The 23,851-nt window shown below is 37.4% G+C and overlaps 1 protein-coding gene across 1 annotated transcript in view; it reads right to left on the bottom strand.

Annotated features, from left to right (window-relative positions):
- Positions 1-22,531, bottom strand: part of ANO3 (anoctamin 3) — a 447,078-nt gene extending 424,547 nt beyond the window's left edge. The window contains exon 1 of the mRNA XM_070803970.1: positions 21,998-22,531. Within this exon, the coding sequence (XP_070660071.1) occupies positions 21,998-22,151 (154 nt within the window). The 5' untranslated portion in view covers positions 22,152-22,531. The remainder of the gene's footprint in view (positions 1-21,997) is intronic.
- Between the last annotated feature and the right edge of the window lie 1,320 nt (positions 22,532-23,851).

Below are 23,851 nucleotides of genomic sequence, written 5' to 3'. Positions count from 1 at the left end.
ATTCCTATCCTTGTATTATACAATTTTTACATTTTAGTAGGTCACACATTATATTGTTGATCCATAAATAAATAATTCATTCCCTGGAGCTTCCAAAAATTCCACCTATTCTTTCTCTTCATCATTTCTCTGTGATGAAATAAATGGTCACTTTCAATTCAAATGTAAGACAGTTTGCATATGTATTTTATGGAGCTAACAGGATGCTACTTTCTAAAAACTAATTAATTTTATTTTTATTTTTCTAAAAACTTTTTTAAAGAATCCATATAATAAGGACATCAGATAAATTGAGAACAACTTCATTTGACTTTCAAGACAAAGCCAGAGGAAAAAATGACCACGCTGTCTACGATTATTCTATAGTATTTCATTTGAAATTATGAAATACGTAGCATTTTGGATGTAGAAGTTAGGTAACCTCCAAAATCCACACTCTGGTTTCTGCTATAGAACTGACCTCTTCTTTATGTCCTTCTCTTTCAAGACTTGTCTCCACTGTGGCCTTGGAAATGGAACATGCATTCTGAAATTTGACTGGCTGGAGCCAAATATTCAGTGGAAAGGAATAAAAATAAAGCACTGAATTATGCTTATCTACCAAGGAATCAGATAAGAATTTTGGAGCAAACAATGGCAGAATAGATAAAGGGGGAAGATAATTTCTTCAGTGTTAATGGACAATAAACCAACAATGATGAGCTCAAGATTCTGATATTACTAAAAATGGTTAGATGAATATTCCCATATCTTTGTCTTTTTGAAATTATTCATAAATCACTCTCAAGGGAATCTGATCTAAAAGGCATGTAAAAGGCATGTAGTTGTAAGAATTAAATAGGGAACTCACAATGATATAGGTATTTGTAGAATATTTTGTGGTTTTCAGATTCACTATCCTTAGTTATCATAGCAATTAATGAATGGCCCAGCAATTTTTCGTTTGAGAAAGCACAGGGAGTAAATAAGTAGGCAAAACACTGAAAATGGGAAATGGGGAGACATCACATATTTATTAAACACTTATTGTAAGTCCCTTCTCTGCACAAGGTATTTTTTCATACATTTTCTCAATCCCATAGACAAGTCTGTAAAGTGGATATCCCACTGAGAACAGGAAGAAAATTATTAAGTAACTTGTACAAGTTCTGAAATCTACTGTGTCTCTGAATCATAATCAGAGCTTTCTATGATGAAGCCCATGTCGTGCCTCTTATTCATCATGAACCCTTGGAATTAGAAGACACTTGCAGTTTTGACAATGTAAATTATACAACATTATAGACTGACTTCTGTATCCAATTATTTGTGTGATCTTAGACAAGCTACACATGCTGTCTTGGTCCCACTCTCATATTTTCACACAAGAGAAGATTACAGATCTATCTCTACCCACTGACAAGTACAATTCAGTCAAGCTAATCCAGATGATGCCTGAACATCACTAGTATCTCAGCTTCCTTATGTAACACATTATTCAACATTGAGAGAAGACATCCCATTTCTAGAAGCTAGATCACCTCAATTTATTTTAAATTTACTGAAGTATAGTTGATTATCAATATTATATGTTTCTGGTGTACAACATAATCATTCACAGTTTATAAATATTATATTCCTTTTATAGTTATTATAAAACACTGGCTAATATTCCCTGTACTGTACAAATACACTTACAGCTTATTTATTTTATACATAGTAGTTTGTATCTCTTAATCCCCTACCGTGTCCCTCCCTTTCTGCTCTCCCCACTGGTAACCACTAGTTTGTTCTCTATCTCCATGAGTCTGTTCCTTTTTTGTTATATTCATTAGTTTATGGGTTTCTCTGGTAGCTCAGGTGCTAAAGAACCCACCTGCAATGTGGGAGAGCTGGGTTCAATCCCTGTATTGGGAAGATCCCCTGGAGGAGGGCAAGGCAACCCACTCCAGTATTGTTGCCTGGAAAATCCCCATGGACAGAGGAGCCTGGCAGGCTACAGTCCATGGGGTCACAAAGAGTCTGACACAACTGAGTGACTAAGCACATTAGTTTATGTTTTATTTTATTTTATTTTTTTTTTAGTTTTTTTTTTTTTTTTAGTTTATGTTTTAGACTCCATAAACAGTATTTGTCTTTCTCTATATGACTTATGTCACTAAGCATAATATTACTCTGCTGGTCTAGATCTAGAGTGGGAGCAAAAGACAAGTTTAATAACTAACACAGAAAAAAGCTCAAGTTTCCCTTTCCCAATCTCATTTTAAGTGAAGTATTATAAAATGCCCAGCTTCTCCTGATGATATCCTGAGAAGAAAACACTGTTTAATGTCAATGCAACTATGTAAATGCTAAAACAAACGTGGCCTCACTGAACCCAAGACATTTGACTCCACAAAAAGCACTGAGAACCACTGTCATCATGGGGCTGTGTGTGCTTATGTCCAGCTCTTTGCAACCCCATGGACTGTGGCCCACCAGGCTCTTCTGTCCATGGAATTCTCCAAGTAAGAATACTGAAGTGGTGCCATGCCCTCCTCCAGGGGCTCTTCCCAACCCAGGGATCAAACCCAGGTCTCCTGCATTGCAGGCAGATTCTTTGTCATCTGACCCATCAGGGAAGCCGTTGTCATGGGCCATCAACACCCAAACAACCAGCATAAACCAGGATTCTGATGCAGCCAATACATTTTTTTTTCTTGCTTTGTTTTCTTTCCAGTGCCTCACAAACTTTCCTCTAGAAATGTTTCTCATGTTAGAAAAGCAAATGCCCACAAACATCTCTAGGTTAACAGGAATTTTCTTTGAAATCTAACATTTTATCATACAAATTAATCTAGGTATTTATTCACTTCCTACCAAATTTTCCTTTTTAATATTAAAATTTCATAAGATTACTTTTCAAGTAAAATAAATGCTCCTGAAATGTGTGATGTTAATTCTCTGCACAGTCATGTATCCCAGTGGAAAACTGTACCTAAATTGAGAAGCTCAGTTCTCACTACACAGATGCTACAATTTGTCTTATATGGATTACAATCCCCAGAACATGGTCAGTCATCATATTGTGGAACACCATGATAGTATATATCCTACCTTGTTACCTTGTATAATGTACTTAAAATAACAAAATTTCTTAAATATTTACTGTGTCTGCTTAGTTGCTTGGTCATGTCCGACTCTTTGTGATCTCATGGACTGTAGCCCCACCAGGCTTCTCTGTCCATGGGGGATTCTCCAGGCAAGAATACCGGAGTGGGTTGCCATGCCCTCCTCCAGGGGATATTTCCAACCCAGGGATCAAAGCCTGGTATCCCACATTGTAGGTGGATTCTTTACCATCTGAGCCAGCAGGGAAATTCAGATACTTACTAGTTATAGACTAAGTACTAAGCATTGTGCTAAGTGCTTTTTTGGTCTTATTTCACTTACTATTCTTAACTAAAGCTCAGAGAAGCCCAGATACTTACTAGTTATAGGCTAACTGCTAAGCATTGTGCTAAATGCTTTTTTGGTATTATTTAACTTACTATTCTTAACTACTCTGTGAAACAGAGATTTTTTTTTTACAGGCTTCAGCTTCCCTGTTGGCTCACCTGGTTAAGAATCTGCCTGCAATGCGGGAGACCTGGTTTCAATCCCTGGGTTGGGAAGATCCCCTGGAGAAGGGAACAGCTATTCACTCTGGTATCCTGGCCTGGAGAATTCCATTGATTGTACAGTCCATGGAGACACAAAGAGTTGGATACAACTTACCAACTTTCACTCTCATTCTTAACTATTCTGTGAAATAGAGATTTTTTTTTACACCCTTATATGAGGAAACAGAAACACACAGAGATTCATTGAAAGTTTCTTAAGTCGCATAACTAAGAAATATCAGAGCAACCTCTGGACTCTAGCTTGATTCTAGTATCTAAAGCGACTGCCTCTCTATTGCTTTATATGATGAATAACAAGTTTACTTTATATAGGGTACCAGATTATCTGCTAAGTTCCATTTCTAGGTAGACAACTCCCATATCAAGAAGTTGTTGTTCAGTTTAAATGTTCAAAAAATTGAAAAAATAAATGCTAGCAACTTTTGCATTTACTTACAAGAAGTAGAAAATAAAACTATTAAATCTAAAATTATCATTATGGTTTGTATTTTCTACTCATAAACTGAAGCAAGAACTTTCTGCACAGAATTTTCAGATAACATGAACAAGTATATTTGAGTTTTGAGAACTCAAATTACAGACCAAGAAAAAGCAAAAGCAAAGAACAAAGGACAAAGAAAAGCAAAGAACAGGCAAAAAGTTCAAATTTCAGAATGTGTAAGATACAAATATGGGAAATGAGAGTAGAGTTCATTGGTCACCTGCTGCTGCTGCTAAGTCACTTCAGTCATGTCTGACTCTGTGCAACCCCATAGATGGCAGCCCACCAGGCTCCCCCATCCCTGGGGTTCTCCAGGCAAGAACACTGGAGTGAGTTGCCATTTCCTTCTCCAATGAATGAAAGTGAAAAGTGAAAGTGAAGTCGCTCAGTCGAGTCCAACTCTTCGCGACCCCATGGACTGCAGCCTACCAGGCTCCTCTGTCCATGGGATTTTCCAGGCAAGAGTACTGGAGTGGGGTGCCATTGCCTTTTCCCATTGGTCATCTAAGAACAGGCAAAATGCCACTATCAATAATAGCATCCACCACAGCTGACTCTAGGGATAAGCAATGATTTCTCCAATGCCCTTGGTTTAGATGAAAAGTACCCCTGAGTCAGGCAGCACCATAAGTTTTGAAAAGACACAAGAGTAAGGGTGAGAACACAGGAACATGGGAGATCAGAAGCCAATGATGAGTTCCTCCAGCATGCAAATTTATATTAAGCAATAATTCCAAATTTATGATGACTTGCAGGACTTTGTAGACCTTCAAACAAAGACCCTTATTATTTTTTAACCAAATGCTTATGAAAAAAATCAAAGAATCTTTGAAAATAGGTCCAAGTCCCTTGTTTACCAAATGAGGAAACAAGTTCAAAGTGGCCTTCTCTTGATGAATCTGTGCATTGCCTACTCTCAGGCAATGGGTTCTGTGTGGGGTTCATTCCACCCCAGTGCAAGGGTTTTGGCAGTGATTTAATCAGAAACCAATTAGGGCACAGTTTTGGGTTGGAGATGTAGCACTGTATACTTTTCCTGTTTACCAAGTGATTTTCTGTGTAGCGCCAGAGTTGGAGGAGAGGTGAAAGTTTGGGCATATCAGCATAAGTAGCATGTGTTTGGAGTTGACAGCAGCTATGTCTCACTTTTCATGCTTAAACATCAGTATGTTCTATGATTTTTTTTCCTGAAAACTTACCTTAGAACCTATTTCAACTTGATTCAATGATCCTATGAGATATAAAATATCTTCCTAACAAGTCTCTATGTTTCAACAGATCCTGATACATAAAAATATTCTCTCTCTATTGTATAATTATCTTTCTGTTGATTTCCATACTTTTGCTATTGTTAGTTTTTAATACATGGCCCTTTCTCTTCTCTCTTATTGTTAGCTTTTTGATGCCCACAGACATTTTGATGCCTACAGCCATCATTATTTATCCTTTCTTTCCTTTCTGCTAACCTTAAATAGATGGGGCACCTGTTTGTTGGCTGCCTCTTTGTCTTCCCTGAAATATCCTCTTTCTTGAAAGGTTGTAAAATGATTTCTTCTTCTGAGAAAGTAAAACATAATGAAGCTCATAAAAGTGCCAGTTGCAGTTTTACCTGGATATGGTAAGTGGCCATTGATGTGTGCATATTGGCTATTTCTGTATATGGAAGAGCTGGGGTGAACAATGACTGCAAAAACAGTGCTAAAGATGACTATCCTCAACATCCTGAACAAGTGTCTTGAGTATCTAGTGTTTTCATGTGGGACTCTATGCTAGGGCCCCAGCATGAAAATGAGATTGGAATAGAGGGTTGTGGAAGTGCTGTGAGAGTCAAATGGAGACTTGAAAATTCTCAAATATTAGGAAACCTATATTTAGCCAAGGACTCTGGCACAATTTAGTCCCTCTATGTCTATTTTCATGTAAGATTTTTCTCATTTTTCTTAAGTATATGAAAACAATTATACTCCTGATATGCATTCAGATGTAACTCCTTTTTATCATTGTAAAAGTAATACATGATTAATCAAGGCAGTTCGGAAAGCATACAACAAAAAAAAAGGTAAATTTTATTGTCACCCTGCTTATTTAACTTATATGCAGAGTACATCATGAGAAACGCTGGACTGGAAGAAACACAAGCTGGAATCAAGATTGCCCGGAGAAATATCAATAACCTCAGATATGCAGATGACACCACCCTTATGGCAGAAAGTGATGAGGAACTCAAAAGCCTCTTGATGAAAGTGAAAGAGGAGAGTGAAAAAGTTGGCTTAAAGCTCAACATTCAGAAAATGAAGATCATGGCATCCGGTCCCACCGCTTCATGGGAAATAGATGGGGAAACAGTGGAAACAGTGTCAGACTTTATTTTTCTGGGCTCCAAAATCACTGCAGATGGTGACTGCAGCCATGAAATTAAAAGCCACTTACTCCTTGAAAGGAAAGTTATGTCCAACCTAGATAGCATATTCAAAAGCAGAGACATTATTTTGCCAACAAAGGTCCATCTAGTCAAGGCTATGGTTTTTCCTGTGGTCATGTATGGATGTGAGAGTTGAACTATGAAGAAGGCTGAGCGCCGAAGAATTGATGCTTTTGAACTGTGGTGTTGGAGAAGACTCTTGAGAGTCCCTTGGACTGCAAGGAGATCCTACCAGTCCATTCTGAAGGAGATCAGCCCTGGGATTTCTTTGGAAGGAATGATGCTAAAGCTGAAACTCCAGTACTTTGGCCACCTCATGTGAAGAGTTGACTCATTGGAAAAGACTCTGATGCTGGGGGTGGATTGGGAGCAGGAGAAGGGGATGACAGAGGATGAGATGGCTGGATGGCATCACCAACTCGATGGACGTGAGTCTGAGTGAACTCCAGGAGTTGGTGATGGACAGGGAGGCCTGTCGTGCTGCGATTCATGGGGTCACAAAGAGCCGGACATGACTGAGCGACTGAACTGAACTGAACCCTCAGGACTAACAGATTTTACTATTTTGGTATGATTTTCTTTTATATTTTGCTCAAATCTCATGTAATTATAAATATCTACACAAACCTTGTATAAAACATCTGCATATAATTTTATCACCTCATTTAATGTTATGTCTTGAGCATTTTCCATTACCAACAGCATTTTCTTCATTACTTATTTTATGAGTCTCTAACATTCCTTCTTGGGAGATATGTTATAGTTTAATTGTTTAATGAATTCAGCACTGTTGGACTCTTAGTTCTCATTATCTCTATTAAAAGCAGCACTACAATGAGCTTTTTTGCTTCATTATTTCTGTGTATGTCTCTGATTTTATCTGAAACAAATTCTTAGAAGTTGCATTTCTGAATCAAAGCTATATATGATTTGAAATCCACCTGAAAAATAATGCCAAATTTCTTTCCAGAATAGTTTACTCTTGGACTTCTATCTTCCTGCTTATATCTCTAAGAATAGTGATTTTCAATTTTGTTTCTACCTTTACACATGTAAATACACCCACATACGCAGACTTAATTAATTCACAGCGTACATCTGTACCCCACTACTTTATCTCCTGCTTTAAAAAAAAAAAAAAAATAAGAGCATTGGAGTTAAAGTGAGATTGATTAACTGTAAGAAAATCTTGAATCTATTGTAAAGAGATAATACTCACAAGCTGCAGTACCTAAGTACATTTTCTGTAATTGGTCATAAATTATTAGGTAGCGTGTATGACTCCATACCTCAGATGTGAACACACCCATTACTTTAGAGAGAGCTTCCTGTCAATTGCTTTCCAGAAACAGTTTTATGAATAAAGATTAAGGCTATGTATCATTATGTCAACCTGAGAACATTATCATAAACATTTCACTACAAGTCTTAATTTAAAAAAATAAAATAAAATGCTGGGTAAGCCAAGGTACTGAGACTTATTCCAAAAAATTGAAGCAAAAATTTTTTTCATCTGGCATCAGGAAGACAAGACACCAGAAATCATTTGAGGAGAGATATCTCTATATCAGCAACTATCTTTATCTCTATTCATTTTAGTGAATTCCACCAATTATTATGCACTGATGCAATGGCCACATAAGCACTCCTTGTATGTTATCAGAAAAGATACTTTGAAAAAAAAAACTTTTATTTTGTACTGGGGTTTAGCCAATTAACAAATGTTGTGTGAGAGTTTCAAGTGAACAGTGAAGGATTCAGCCATACATACATATGCGTGTATCCATTCCCCCTCAAACCCCTCTCCCATCCAGACTGCCACATAACTGAACAGAGTTCCCTGTGCTGTACACTAGGTACTTATTGATTATCTATTTTAAATATAACAGTGTGTACATGCCCATCCCAAAGTCCCTAAATATCCCTTCCCCCTATCCTCCCCTGCCCCAACCCCTGGCACCCATAAGCTCTTTTTCAGTTTCAAAGTCTGTGAGTCTGCTTCTGTTTTGTAAGTGAGTTCATTTGCATCACTCCTTTTGTGAATTAAGTCAGACAGAGAAGGGGAAATATCATGTCATCCCTTATATGTGGAATCTAGAAAGGCCACTTTTTAAATCATTATTTTGAATTATAACAGAAGTACTCAATTCCTAGTAGAATATTTTCAGCAAGCATTTAACAAAATGATGGTTGTTGGGGTTATTTCATTTTACAACATCACATTAGCATTAACTTTTCATTTTACCAGGGCAGCCAAAGTACACATATTATATGAACCTAGATTGCTCTTCTTGAGACAGAATGAACTGAAGGTCCCTAGGCAGAGCCATTAGGAGATCAGAGTTATATTAAAACATTACACAAAGGAAGTAAAGATTTCCATCAGTTGGGCCATCTTTGTAAAGTCATATTAAGAACAAGTGATGCAGGTCCTTCTGTTCACAGAGCTCTCTGGTGGTCCCTCTTGAGGGAAGAGAAGTACAACATGTCTCTTATCTTGTAGAAGTTTATTCTCTATTTTACAAAATACACCCATTTAAATGCAAGATTAAATGCAGAAAGTAAACACTTTACATTGAAATCAGTGCCATAGAAATGGGTATAATGAACCTCCAATATAGAGAAAATGAAGTATTTTGTATAAAAGATGAGAAGAAGGACTTTTTAGAAGGATGTGAATCTGAATTTATCTGAGGGTGATGTGTAGGCGTAAGAAAAATAGGAAGACACTTTGGCAAGTATATAAATGGATCAACAGCCATTAAACAAAAGTTGATGACAAAAGAGTTCTGCTGCTGCTGCTGCTGCTGCTGCTGCTGCTAAGTCGCTTCAGTTGTGTCCTACTCTGTGTGACCCCAGAGACGGCAGCCCACCAGCCTCCCCCGTCCCTGGGATTCTCCAGGCAAGAACACTGGAGTGGGTTGCCATTTCCTTCTCCAATGCATGAAAGTGAAAAGTGAAAGTGAAGTCGCTCAGTCGGGTCCGACTCTTAGTGACCCCATGGACTGCAGCCTACCAGGCTCCTCTGCCCATGGGATTTTCCAGGCAAGAGTACTGGAGTACTCAGTGTTTTACCTGGATTTAATGTTTTCATGTGGGCCTCTATGCTAGGGCCCCAGCATGAAGATGAGATTGGAATAGAGGGTTGTGGAAATGCTGTGACAGTCAAATGGAGACATGAAAATCGTTACGATCAGAAATTATCTGGAAAAAAAAAACAAATGCCATAATATAGTGATCACCGAAAGGGGCCTTTGCCAATAAACCTCTCCTTGCCATTGACAAAAACATTGGTTCTCAACCTTTGGTATACAGAGTCATATTATGAGAAGTTTCTAAAATCTAGATTTCTGTATTATAACCACAGAGTGTACATGTAATGGGTCTGGGATGGGATCCAAGAATATTCACATATTACAAGATTCTAATGCAAGTGCTCTGTGGGCTACACTTTGGCTTTAAGAACTACCTCTCTAAAAGCACTGTCCTCCCGGTTCATAGGTTCCTGCCCTGAATGACACTGGCAGGATGAGACAGTAACCTGTTTCAATCATACATATGGATTTTTTCATAACCAGATTTAGAGCAGACATTGGGCCTTCCAAGTACATTTCTCACAGACACTGGCAGAGAGTTGGACACAGAGCAGACATTTAATAAAAACGAACAGTTGGTGATGTTTGTACAACTATAATTAGTCATGTGGCAGCTGGTTATAGTTCTAAGCATCTCAAAAAAGTTAGTACCTCTAATTACTTCTAACTGAACAAACCTCTTTTTGTAGAGTGGCCTGTCTTCTACTTTTTGGTCAGAGATAGTCTTCTGGGCTGACATTAGTTGGATGCTCATCCTCATACCCCAAGGTCAGAGAACACAGAACCTATTCTTTGGATTCCCTTTAGTAGTCATGCTCTTAATTTTTTGAGACAAAAAATAATCATTGAAAAGCCCATTTGATAATAGCCCAAAACACCTATGATGATAAAAAGATTGTTTTTATGCTTAGCACAACTAGAATTTCAGCAGAGTGGTCAGTCATTTCTGGGTTCCAGAACACTTTCAAAAAAATAGCAATAAAATTCTCTAAAAAACACAGTGACTGAATGTGTATGTACGTGTGTGCCTTTTGATGGGGATACTGTGTAATATTTATCATGGGTTTATATTTACTCCTCTCATTACTACTGAATGGTGCAATGCTCTTGAAAATACAGCATTTGTTTGCGATCATATGACACCTTAAAATCTGTTTCCTAAGGAAAGCACAATAATTAATTGTTTTATGTCTCAGTTATACTTCAGTGGAGTAGATTTATTTTCACTTGGTATCAGGGAGACATGATACTAAGAAATTTTTGAGGGAAGATAACTACTTTAGTGTGAAATGCAATAGATGAGAAATGAGACCCAGCTTCTCATCTTCATCTTTGGTATTAAGTAGCAGTATGACTAAATAGAATAATTTCAAGTTAATCCTCAGCTACAAACAAAAGAAAGCAGAAAGGATGTTGTTTGCATCAAAATGTTACTGTAAATGCACAGTACACCAGCACCTTGCTAAGACATCTGAATTTTTTTTAAATAAAAATTTAGAGAAGAAAGCAAGTCGCTTATGGAAATAACTCAAAGGCAATTTTTTAAAGTACAGCAATTGTGTCAGCCTCTAGTATTTAATGATAGTTGGTCAAAAGTTAGGATTAGTTTACCAGAAATCATTAGAATTGAATAAGCTTCCTAATTTAGACAGGAAAAAATGATTTAAAATGATTAACACTATTAAAAGATTCTGTGCTTCACCAAATATATAGAACACATTTGAAATGATCATACTAATTTTTTAAAACCAGCATGTTAACAGTTAATTTCTGTAGGCCAAGTAGTCATTCCTAGCTTAACAAGTTACTTGTCATATTTTTTCTTGCAAAGATACCAGCTCAACCCTTCTTTATTGAAAAACTATATTTGAAATATGACAGGTGATTACAATACTATTGAATCTCTCCGTTCTTCTGAACAGTATCGGAAGAATAAAATGAGATTAGAATTGTCTGGAAGGCAATTAATATAGTAAATATTGTTGTTTTTCATATTTTTCACTATAATCATTACAGCAATAGTGGTACTTATACTTGTAGTAGCATAGTGGTAATAACATGTGGAATTGGAAAAAACCTGGATTTAAGTCCTTGGTTTGCCACTGACTAAAATTTAACTGTTAGATATGCAGTTTCTTTATTTGTAAAACGGGAATAATAAAATGATTTCATCTACAGAGTGGTTGTAAAATTCAAATGTAAAAGAGCTCCGAAAATTATGAAGTTCATTGCATATGCTGACACTCACTGCTATAACTTACATATAAATATACACATTATCTTTACCTATTTTTATATTACTGGCTTTACCAAGCTTAATGATGTGTATTGGAAATGTTCTGAATCTGTTTTTATTAAGTTTTTTTATAATTATCAGTGGCCTTCAAGATCAACTAATCTATTCTAGATATTGTATAGATTAGGAAAATCATCCAGAAGAGATGTTAAAACCTTGTCTAAGGTGGTATACTTTGAGGTGACTTAGTGAGACCCTATCTTGATTTTTTATTAGAGTTCCCATTATTTCATTAGTTACATAATGTATTCTTTAAATCTTCAAAGCAAATCTTGCAGGATGTTGGAAATGTTCTATGTAAAAGTGTTTTGAGTCTAATAAACATGCACAGTCCTAGATTAAATAAAATTAACAAACTTCTTCAAAGTTGAATCACATACATTCTTGAATATATTAGACTGCACTGTATGAAACTCTAGAAAAAAGATTTACTATCTATTATGGCCAAAATCTTTCAACCATTGAAATGTATTTTATGTTATTGGCCTTTAAGTGAATTATAGATCACATTGATCAAAATGTTACTTTATCACACTGGAAGTTACATGACTATCAGTGGGACATACCTGGTTTTGGTAAGGAATAATAGATGAACAAAATGATCTTCAGAATTAGCACTGTACACTTACCACCACTGTGAAGTATTTGTAGCAGTACTTATGTGAATTATATAAGCATTGTTTCAATATGCAGCCCATTGGTCCAAATGGATGTTTACTGGTTTGCTTTCACATAATTGAGATAACTGACACAACTTTTTTTCAGTAATATACGATTTTATGTTAAGAGGTTATTATCTAATTGTATGAGGTACTTAAATTCTAAAGGAATGTCGTGTCTGCATCATGCAGCAACAGGTTAATTTGAAACTAGAAAAACAGTTCATGAAAAATAGTAAGAGTCCCTGAGGAGCTGACAAAAAAGCAAACATTCAGAAGCATCAAGGATATAGAAAACAGATGTAAAGACAGAGCAGTAAGTCACTCTAGAGAACTAGACATCCACACAGGCAGACACTATAGACAAGGGGAGAAGACATTCTTTAAAATTGCATCCGGTTTTGCTACAGTCTGCAGTAGTTATGTCTTCTTTCTGCTATATTATAATAACCACAACCTGAACAAATGATCTGCTTCCTAAATTGTAGGTGTCTAACTATCAAGTAGAGCCAGTCACCAAAAAGTCACAATAATAAAGACACTGCTGCTGCTGCTCCTAAGTTGCTTCAGTCGTGTCCGACTCTGTGCGACCCCAGAGATGGCAGCCCACCAGGCTCCGCCGTCCCTGGGATTCTCCAGGCAAGAACACTGGAGTGGGTTGCCATTTCCTTCTCCAATGCATGAAAGTGAAAAGTGAAAGTGAAGTCGCTCAGTCATGTCCGACTCTTCACGACCCCATGGACTGCAGCCTACCAGGCTCCTCCATCCATGGGATTTTCCAGGCAAGAGTGCTGGAGTGGGGTGCCATCGCCTTCTCCGAATCAAAGACACAATTAGGTTTAAATAAGTTTTTATAACCTATAGATGCATAACAGATTGTTACAGAAAATTAAAGATGTGTAGATTTTATAAACATCTAAAATCAGTGGTAACCACTCTTTGCATTTATGTACATATAATTTGTTCCTTATTGTTCATGTTGGCACATATATCAAATGTGAACCACTGTTCTCACAGCGAGAAATGATCCATTACTCCACTACACATTTCTTAAGGTGTAGAAAATATCTGTTGATTGACTAGTAGTGTGATAAGGAAATAATATTACCTAACTCTCCATAGGGCTGAACATGAGAAATTAAATATGTAAATACATACATTTGTGTGTGTATAGTGTAGTAATGTAGTGTTAGTTGCTTAGTCATGTCCGACTCTTTGCGACCCCATGGACTGTGACCCGCCAGGCTCCTCTATCTGTGGGGATTCTCCAGGCAAGAATACTGCAGTGGGTTGCCATTCCCTTCTCCAGAGTGTGTGTGTGTGTGTGTGTGTGTGTGTGTGTATACATGTATGTATGTATATATGTATATATATTACATTAGTATGTTATAAATAAACATTATATGTTTTATATATAAATATAAACATTATAGGTATAAAAGAAAGCACTGCTTGAATACACAGGAAATGATATATCTGTGCTTGTCATTAACACAACAGTAAGGATGATGACCAAGATGACCATAATGATGAAATGCTCACTGGCTCACAAATCATTTAAAGTGCATTCTGGAGTCCAGACAGGAAATTTACTGATTACTAATTAAATTCATTTCTGGAACACAATAAAGCATGTTCCCCCATGTGACTTTCTTTAAACTTAATGTCCCACTTGTGTTAAGAAGGAAAAAACACTAGAGACAGAAAACAGATTAAGAACTCTTAAACTTCCCCAACATACACAAACACACACACACACACTCTCTCTCTTACTATATGTATATGACTTTTGTCCAATTAAATTACTTCTCTGAAATTTGGATTCTCTTAGTGAACAGTTTAAGATAAACAAACTCTATCTAATAGATGTCTTGTGAGAACTATTTAAATTCTGTAGGTATGTGTTATCTTCAAGGTATTTTTAAAAAAGTGAAAAGTATAAATACTGCTTTTGCAGACAATGGAATGTATTTCTTTTTAGACAGATCCATTAAAATCTTCTTCAGCATTACTTGTCAGGGCATAGACTTGGATTACTATGATGTTGAATGGTTTGGCTTAGAAACAAACAGAGATCATTCTGTCGTTTTTGAGACTGCATCCAAGTACTGCATTTCAGACTCCTTTGTTTACTATGATGGCTACTCCATTTCTTCTAACGGATTCTTGCTCACAATAGTAGATATAATGGTCATCTGAGTTAAGTTCACCCATTCCAGTCCATTTTAGTTTGCTGATTCCTAAAATGTTGACATTCACTCTTGCCATCTCCTGTTTGACCACTTCTAATTTGCCTTGATTCAAGGACCTAACATTCCAAGTTCCTATGCAGTATTGTTCTTTACAGCATTGGACTTTTCTTCTATCACCAGTCACATCCACAACTGGGTGTTGTTTTTGCTTTGGCTCCATCTCTTCATTCTTTCTGGAGTTATTTCTCCACTGATCTCCAGTAGCATATTGGGCACCTACTGACCTGGGGAGTTCATCTCTAAGTGTCATATCTTTTTGCTTTTTCATACTGTTCATGGGATTCTCAAGGCAAGAATACTGAAGTGGTTTGCATTCCCTTCTCCAGTGGACCATATTTTGTCAGACATTTGCCTTTGACTGTGTGGATCTCAACAAACTGTGGAAAATTCTTAAAGAAATGGGAATACCAGGCCACCTGATCTGCCTCTTGATAAACCTGTATGCAGGTCAGGAAGCAGCAGTTAGAACTGGACATGGAACAACAGACTGGTTCCAAATAGGAAAAGGAGTACATCAAGGCTGTATATTGTCACCCTGCTTATTTAACCTATATGCAGAGTACATCATGAGAAACTCTGGGCTGGATGAAGCACAAACCGGAATCAAGATTGCTGGTAGAAATATCAATAACCTCAGATATACAAATGACACCACCCTTATGCCAGAAAGTGAAGAACTAAAAAGCCTCTTGATGAAAATGAAAAAGGAGAGTGAAAAAGTTGACTTAAAACTCACCATTCAGAAAACTAAGATCATGGCATCTGGTCCCATCACTTCATGGGAAATAGATGGGGAAACAGTGGAAATAGTTACAGACTTTATTTTTCTGGGCTCCAAAATCACTGCAGATGGTGACTACAGTCATGAAATTAAAAGACGCTTGCCCTTGGAATAAAAGTTATGATCATCCTACACAACATATTAAAAAACAGAGACATTACTTTGCCAACACAGGTCCATCTAGTCAAAGCTATGGTTTTTCCAGTGGTCATGTATGGATGTGAGAGTTGCACTATAAAGAAAACTGAGCACCGAAGAATTGATGCTTTTGAACTGTGGTGTCGGAGAAGACTCTTGAGAGTCCCTTGGACACAGCAAGGAAATCCAACTAGTCAATTTTAACGGAAATCAGTACTGAGTGTTCATTGGAAGGACTGATGCTGAAGCTGATTACTGATTCATTTGAAAAGACACTGATGCTGGGAAAGATTGAAGGCGGGAGGAGAAGGGGATGACAGAGATAGCTGGATGGCATCACCGACTCAACGGACATGAGTTTGAGGAAACTCTGGGACTTGGTGATGGACAGGGAGGCCTGGTGCACTGCAGTCCATGGGGTCACAAAGAGTCAGACTGACTGAGTGACTGAACTGTCGCAACTGACTGACTGACAAAATGTAGGAACTACCATTCATCTCATACTTCATTTTCCCATGCTAGGAGTATGCACATATGCATACTTAAAACATGCTGCTGGGCTTCCCTGCTGGCTCAGTGGTAAAGTATCCACCTCCCATTGCAATAGAGTCAGGTTCAGTCCCTGGTCTGGGAAGATCCCACACGCTGTGGAGCCACTAAGCCCATGTGCCACAACTATTGAGCCTGTGCTTTGGAGCCTAGGAACTGTGACTACTGAGCCCATGTTCCAGAACTACTGAAGTTCATGTGCCTGGAGCCCATGCTCTGCAAGGAGAGAAGCCACAGTGAGGAACCCGCTACACACCTGGAGAGAGTCCTCCTCTCCCCGCAACCAGATCCAGCACAGCCAAAAATAAATAAAGTTACCAAAAAGAAAAAAAATGCACACTGTCATGCCACTGAGATTAAAAGGATACAGTTCTTCTCTACTTCTGTTATCACCTAATTTTATTTTCATATAGACATCTAAGCATTAACTCTCATGAATATTCAATCAATATATATTGAATGAAAGGATACAACCTGTCTCTATTAGAAATAGGACAAAGCAGATTCTAGAATGCTCAATGCTCCATAAAAATTTCAAATAAAAAACAAATTCCAGGTACTTGTTATTATCAGGCAACATATTGTGTAATAATTTCCACATATTTTGGCTGTTAAAATATATGTATAATTTTATTTCAGTAAATACTACCTATAACATAAAATTCATTAAAAGATAAACTATACTGTTCTGTGCTTAGTCACATACCACTCTTTTTGAACCCACGGACCACAGCCTGCCAGGCTTCTCTGTCCATGAGATTCTCCTGGCAAGAACAGTGGAGTAGTTTGCCAGGCCCTCCTCTAGGGGATCTTCCTAACCCAGGGATCGAACCCAGGTCTGAGCCACCAGGTCTAAGCCACCAGGGAAGCCCAGGAATACTGGAGTGGGTAGCCTATCCCTTCTCCAGGGTATCTTCCTGACCCAGGAACTGAACGGGGGTCTCCTGCATTGCAGGCAGATTTTTTACCAGCTGACCTACCAGGGAAGCCCAAACTATATGGTACTAACTGGCAATTCACTGAATCATATTTATTGTATGTGACAGACAATTGTTGTATGTGATTCACAGACACAAAAACAATTGTGAAATGGCAATTACCTTTAAGCAGCATAATCTAATAGGAAAGGATCCATGAGCATATGTATTTATAAAAATAATTAGAATGTGAATATTTTAACACAATGAACAAACATTTTGTAGAAGTTTAGCAACAGGAAAAATTCCTTTATATAGAGAGTTAATCATAGGTATTTGGGGATACAACAGTATTTTATCTCAGTGAGATCTTAATAGAGGCAGAGGGAAAGAATTATTGGAAATTATTTTTAAAGAATAATATGCACACTGATTTAAAGTGGAAAACATTCTTGTTGGGTATGTGTAGGTTATATGAGGCTGGAAACGTTTTGGAAGAAAACAGATTTAGATCATAGAGCACTAGGTTTATAACTGAAGTCATAAAGAATTACAGAAATTGTAAACAAAGGTGAAAATAGGTCAGACTTGTACTTATGAAGGACTATGTGACTGTCTTCTTAAATTAAAAAAAGTAGGGAACCACTATGCCATTCAGGAATGACCTAAATCAAATCCCTTCTGACGATACAGTGGAAGTGACAAATAGATTCAAAGGATTAGATCTGATAGAGTGCCTAAAGAACTATGGATGGTGGTTCGTAACATTGTACAGGAGGTGGTGATCAATCCCATCCCCAAGAAAAAGAAATGCAAAAAGGCAAAATGGTTATCTGAGGAGGCCTTACAATTAGCTGAGAAAAGAAGAGAAGCAAAAAGCAAAGGAGAAAAGGAAAGATATACCATCTGACTGCACAGCTCCAGAGAATTCCAAGGAGAGATAAGAAAGCCTTCCTAAGTGATCAATGCAAAGAAACAGAGGAAAACAATAGAATGGGAAAGACTAGAGATCTCTTCAAGAAAATCAGAGACACCAAGCTAATATTTAATGAAAAGATGTATTAAAAAAAAAAAAGACAGAAATGGTATGGACCTAAAAGAAGCAGAAGATATTAAGAAGAGGTGGAAATAATACAGAGAAGAATTATACAAAAAAAGATCTTAATGACTCAGATAACCAGGTGGTGTGATCACTCACCTTGAGCCAGACATCCTGGACTGTGAAGTAAAGTGAGCCTTTAGGAAACATTATTATGAATAAAGCTAGTGGAGGTGATGGAATTCCAGCTGAGTTATTTAAAATCCTAAAAGATGATGCTGTGAAAGTGCTGCACTCAATATGCCAGCAAATTTGGAAAATGCAGCAGTGGCCACAGGATTGGAAAAGGTCAGTTTTCATTCCAATCCCAAAGAAAGGAAATGCCAAAGAATGTTCAAACTACCCCACAGTTGCACTCATTTCACATTCTAGCAGAATAATGCTCACAATTCTCCAAGCTAGGCTTCAACAGTGCGTAAACCGAGAACTTCCAGATGTTCAAGCTGGATTTAGAAAAGGCAGAGGAACCAGAGATCAAATTGCCAACATCCGTTGGATCATATAAAAAAAAAACAAGAGAATTCCAGAAAAGCATCTGCTTCTGCTTCATTGACTATGCTAAAGCCTTTGACTGTGTGGATCACAAAAAAAACTGTGGAAAATTCTTCAAGAGATGGGAATACCAGACCACCTTATCTGCCTCCTGCAGAATCTGTATGCCGGTCAAGATGCAACAGTTAGAACTGGACAGTTGGTTCAAAATTAGGAAAGGAGTATTTCAAGGCTGTATATTGTTACCCTGCTTATTTAACTTATATACAGAGTACATCATGTGAAATGCCTGGCTGGATGAAGCACAAGCTGGAATCAAGATTGCCAGGAGAAATATAACCTCAGATATGCAGATGACACCACCCTTATGACAGAAAGGAAAGAGAAACTAAAGAGCTTATTGATGAAGGTGAAAGAGGAGAGTGAAAAAGTTGGCTTAAAACTCAGCATTCAAAAAATTAAGATCATGGCATCTGGTCCCATCACTTCATGACAAATAGATGGGGAAACAATGGAAACACTGACAGTCTTTATTTTCTTGGGCTCCAAAAAAAGCACAGATGATGACTGCAGCCATGAAATTAAGAAACACTTGCTCCTTGGAAGAAAAACTATGACCAACCCAGAAAACATACTAAAAAACAGAGACATTACTTTGCCAGCGAAGGTCCTTTTAGTCAAAGCTATGGTTTTTCCAGTAGTCATGCATGAATGTGAGAGTTGGACCTTAAAGAAGGCTGAGCATCAAAGAATTGATGCTTCTGAAATGTGGTATTGGAGAAGACTCTTGAGAGTCCCTTGGACAGCAATGAGAACAATCCAGTCAATCCTAAAGGAAATCAACCCTGAATCTTCTTTGGAAGGACTGAGGCTGAAACTGAAGCTCCAATACTCTGGCCACCTGATGGGAAAAGCCAACCCATTAGAAAAGATCCTGATGCTGGGAAAGATCAAAGGCAAGAGGAGAAGGGGACGACAGAGGATGAGATGGTTGCATGGCATCACCAGCTCAGTGGAGATGAGTTTGAGCAAGCTCCGGGAGATGGGGAAGGGCAGGGAAGCCTGGCGAGCTGCAGTCCATGGAGTGGCAAAGAGTCAGACATGACTGAGCAACCAAACAACAACAAATGTGACTGTCAATATGCAAGAGGCTTGTTAGAGAACCTGGAGGTGAGATCAGTTAGAAATCTACACAGGTGCATGCACTAGGCGGAATGAAGAGGGCCAATCTTTCAGTCCCTTAGGTATGCAGGCAGGGAGTCACATCAAGAACCTTTTATTGCCAGGCACCCTACTGAGTACTAGGGCTACAGTGGTTGTCAAAGAGGTAGAGAAGACAAATATTATTAATAAACTAATATGCATACAACTAAACACAAACTTTATACTGAAATATATGCTAAGCAGTTATTGACTAAAAGGGAAAAAAAGGATATAAAAAGGAGGAGGAGTTTTTAGGAAGTTTTGCTTAGTTGTTTTGAATTTGAGGCACTGCCAGGATATCAATGAGGAAGTGTCTTCCAGGCTCTGGGTTTACACTTAAGCTATAGATGTACAGCTCAACTGCATGAAGACAACTGTTCAATTCAAGATGTGCTATGACAGAGATGAAATAAGATAAAATTCCTTGCAAAGAAAATGATTGAACTGGCAAACGCTTTGTTTATAAATTTTATTTTCCTGTCGAAGTTTCCTGTATAAAGCTGCATTTACTTGTAAAGAACTGATTTTTCCACTTTATGAAATTGTAGGTTCAATTCTCAAGAAGATTCTCAATTTAAGAAAAAGACAATAACATGGGGACCTCTTTTCTTACAATGGAAAGAAAATTTACAAAAGATTGTTATATCTCCTGACTGTAGAACTGCCTATAGTATAATAAAACAAGTCACAGAAGACAAAGAATCTATCAACAAAAAAATCAGCAATTGGTTTGGAGTCACATAAAGCTTCTTTTTAAACATCTCAAAACAAATAAACATGCCAGATTCTCTTGGAATAATCCTCTGGTTACAAAATGGAATTTATTATTTCTGCAAATATTTTTCACTGGACAAAGATTAGTGTCCAGTAACAACCAGAGTGATGAAGGCTTTGCTTAACTTTTTTTTTTATTTTATTTTATTTAACTTTACAATATTATATTAGTTTTGCCATATATCAAAATGAATCTGCCACAGGTATACATGTGTTCCCCATCCTGAACCCTCCTCCCTCCTCCCTCCCCATACCATCCCTCTGGGTCGTCCCAGTGCACCAGCCCCAAGCATCCAGTATTGTGCATCGAACCTGGACTGGCAACTCATTTCATACATGATATTACACATATTTCAATGCCAGAAGGCTTTGCTTAACTTTTACATTCATATTACACTGTCATTTTTATGAGTAAAGATAAAGAACTAAATCATAATAGTTTTCCTTTAGAATAACATTTAAGTATTATTTATTATACAATTTTTTTCTACAAAGAACAATTTATTATTGACATCTCACAGCTGTTCATCCAAATGAAACCCTCAGAAGTTTTTGATGAATGCAAACTATTAGTGTCTAGCATTAGTTACTCAAAATTGCAGAGCAAGAAGGAAAACTGAGATTCTGGATAAGTAATACCCAAAGGTATCAAAAAAGAAATTCTTCACATTAAATTCTATTAACACTGTCAGCTCACACAGAATCCAAATAAAATAACAAAACCAAAAGGAATACTATCTTGTTCTTAAAGAGAGGCAAAGCATATTTTGTCTTTGATATAATTATGTAAAAGAAAACAGAAATAAAAAAGAGGAATGAAAGATGGCAGGGCTTTTTTTTTTTTTTTTTTTTTTTTTGCAGTTTATGGATAAATCCCCTGATTTCATCAGTCGTCCCAAACAAAACTAAGCCATGATAGACTTGAGTGTTCAGACAAACAAAATCTACTTCACCATTAACTTTTTTTAGTTCATTGAATTTGTTTTCTGACATTTTACTCTATTGGCAAACCCTCTATTCTTTTCTATAAAAAGTATTTATATATTTCAGGAAAAAACAGCTCAAGAAACTAAAATTGACACCAGTTACACGACTGCAAAGTAAATGACATTAAGATTTACTTTTTACACATCTGGCATTTAAAAAGTACAGATATAAGTTAAGATACTCAAAAATATCAATCTAAGGTTTAGCTTACCAACAGGGACAGAATTGGAGTGCTGAAGTTCCCATTGACTAGAATCACCAGAAAGTTCAGTCAAGCAGGTTAAAGCAAAATCTGAGCTGGAAGCATGCTCATGTCTGAATCCTTCAGGAGAAAGATTATCCAATTCAAACTTCACAGTTGACATTGCAAAATTCTTATACAGCTATATAAATCAAAGTTTAAACTTTGATTCAGATAGTTCAAACTACTGAATTTTTAAAAATCACAGGAGGGGGAAAATCACTGTTTTATAATCAGCAACAACCCCAGGCTTTCTAGTAATTGTTTTCACTTGGAAATTTAAAAGAGATAAAACATGCAGAGCTGACTTTACGAAGTTTTCTGTATTCACTCCCTTCCTAAGCAATTGACGTCAAGAGGATGGATGGATTTTAGCGCTGTTTTTCTTGAAGATAATCTTGCTGCCTTTAAATGATAGCAGTGCTAACCCCATCTCAGAGAGGCTGCAACAGAAAGTAAAATGAGCTAAGTGAAGATACAGGCAAGGCTGCAGAGAGATGCTTTTAGTAACTTGGTATTAGGTCTCCGCATATCTGTACACAAAAGATCAGCTGGGTGGGGCTAAGTACTGTCAGAGAATGCAACTTTATTCCACTGGGCAGCACATCAGAGGAATGTCTTAATTTGGAAGGAAGTTAATTCTAAATTATATTTCCTCGGTCAGGATTGTGAGACTGTAGTCTTCATGCTTCCTGAAACATGCTTGTGATAGTGGAGATTAAATGATGAGTTAAACTAAAAAGTTCTGCACAACAAAAATACAGTCAACAAAATGAAAAGGCAAACTATGGAATGGGAGAAAACATTTGTAAACCATGTAACTGAAAGTGCGTAACATCTGAAATATACAAAGAATTCATACAATTTGGCAGCAAAAGAATCCAGTTAAAGAACTGGCAAACAACCTGCATGTCTTCCCAGGAAAACATACAAATGGCCAACAAGTAAGCGAAAAGGTGTTCAACGTTGCTAATCATCGGGCAAGGGCAAATAAAACCACAATGAGATACCACTTCACATTCACTAGAATGGCTATTACAAAGAAAACAAAAACAAAACAAAAACACAAGATACAACATGCAGGCAGGTTACAGAAAAAAAAAAAAGAAGAAGAACACTGTGTACTGTTGCTGCTGCTGCTAAGTCGCTTCAGTCGTGTCTGACTCTCTGCGACCCCATAGACGGCAGCCCACAAGGCTCCCCCGTCTCTGGTATTCTCCAGGCAAAAACACTGGAGTGGGTTGCCATTTCCTTCTCCAATGCATGAAGTGAAAAGTGAAAGTGAAGTCGCTCAGTCGTGTCCGACTCTTAGCGAGCCCATGGACTGCAGCCTACCAGGCTCCTCAGTCCATGGGATTTTCCAGGCAAGAGTACTGGAGTGGGGTGCCATTGCCTTCTTCAGGACAACACTGTGGAGGTTCCTCAAAAGATTAAAAAGATAGAACTGCTGTATAATTTGGTAATTCCACTTCTGGTTGTATAAAACGAAATGAAATCACTATTTTGAAGAGATATTGCACCTCCTTGTTCACAGCAGGCAAACATGAAAGCTATATAAATGTCCACTGATGGATAAATGGATAAAGGCAATATAATATATGTACAATGGAATATTACTTAACCATTTATTTCTTCATTTAAGTGAATATGTATTGACCCTGTACTAGGTATTAGCTTATATACAAAAATGCCAAGCGCTGGTATTTGTTGGACTACTTAAGCTTACTTATTATTCCCCTGCATTCCCCTGCAGGCCAGGTACTGTGGAATGAAAGACAATCCCCAGCCAGGTTACAAATATGTTTGAAGGCTCTGAGAAGGTAA

This window comes from Bos indicus, chromosome 15, assembly GCF_029378745.1.
Source record: "Bos indicus isolate NIAB-ARS_2022 breed Sahiwal x Tharparkar chromosome 15, NIAB-ARS_B.indTharparkar_mat_pri_1.0, whole genome shotgun sequence".
NCBI lineage: Eukaryota > Metazoa > Chordata > Mammalia > Artiodactyla > Bovidae > Bos > Bos indicus.
The sequence above is the reverse complement of the archived record's forward strand: the minus strand, read 5'-3'. Positions and strand labels throughout refer to the sequence as shown.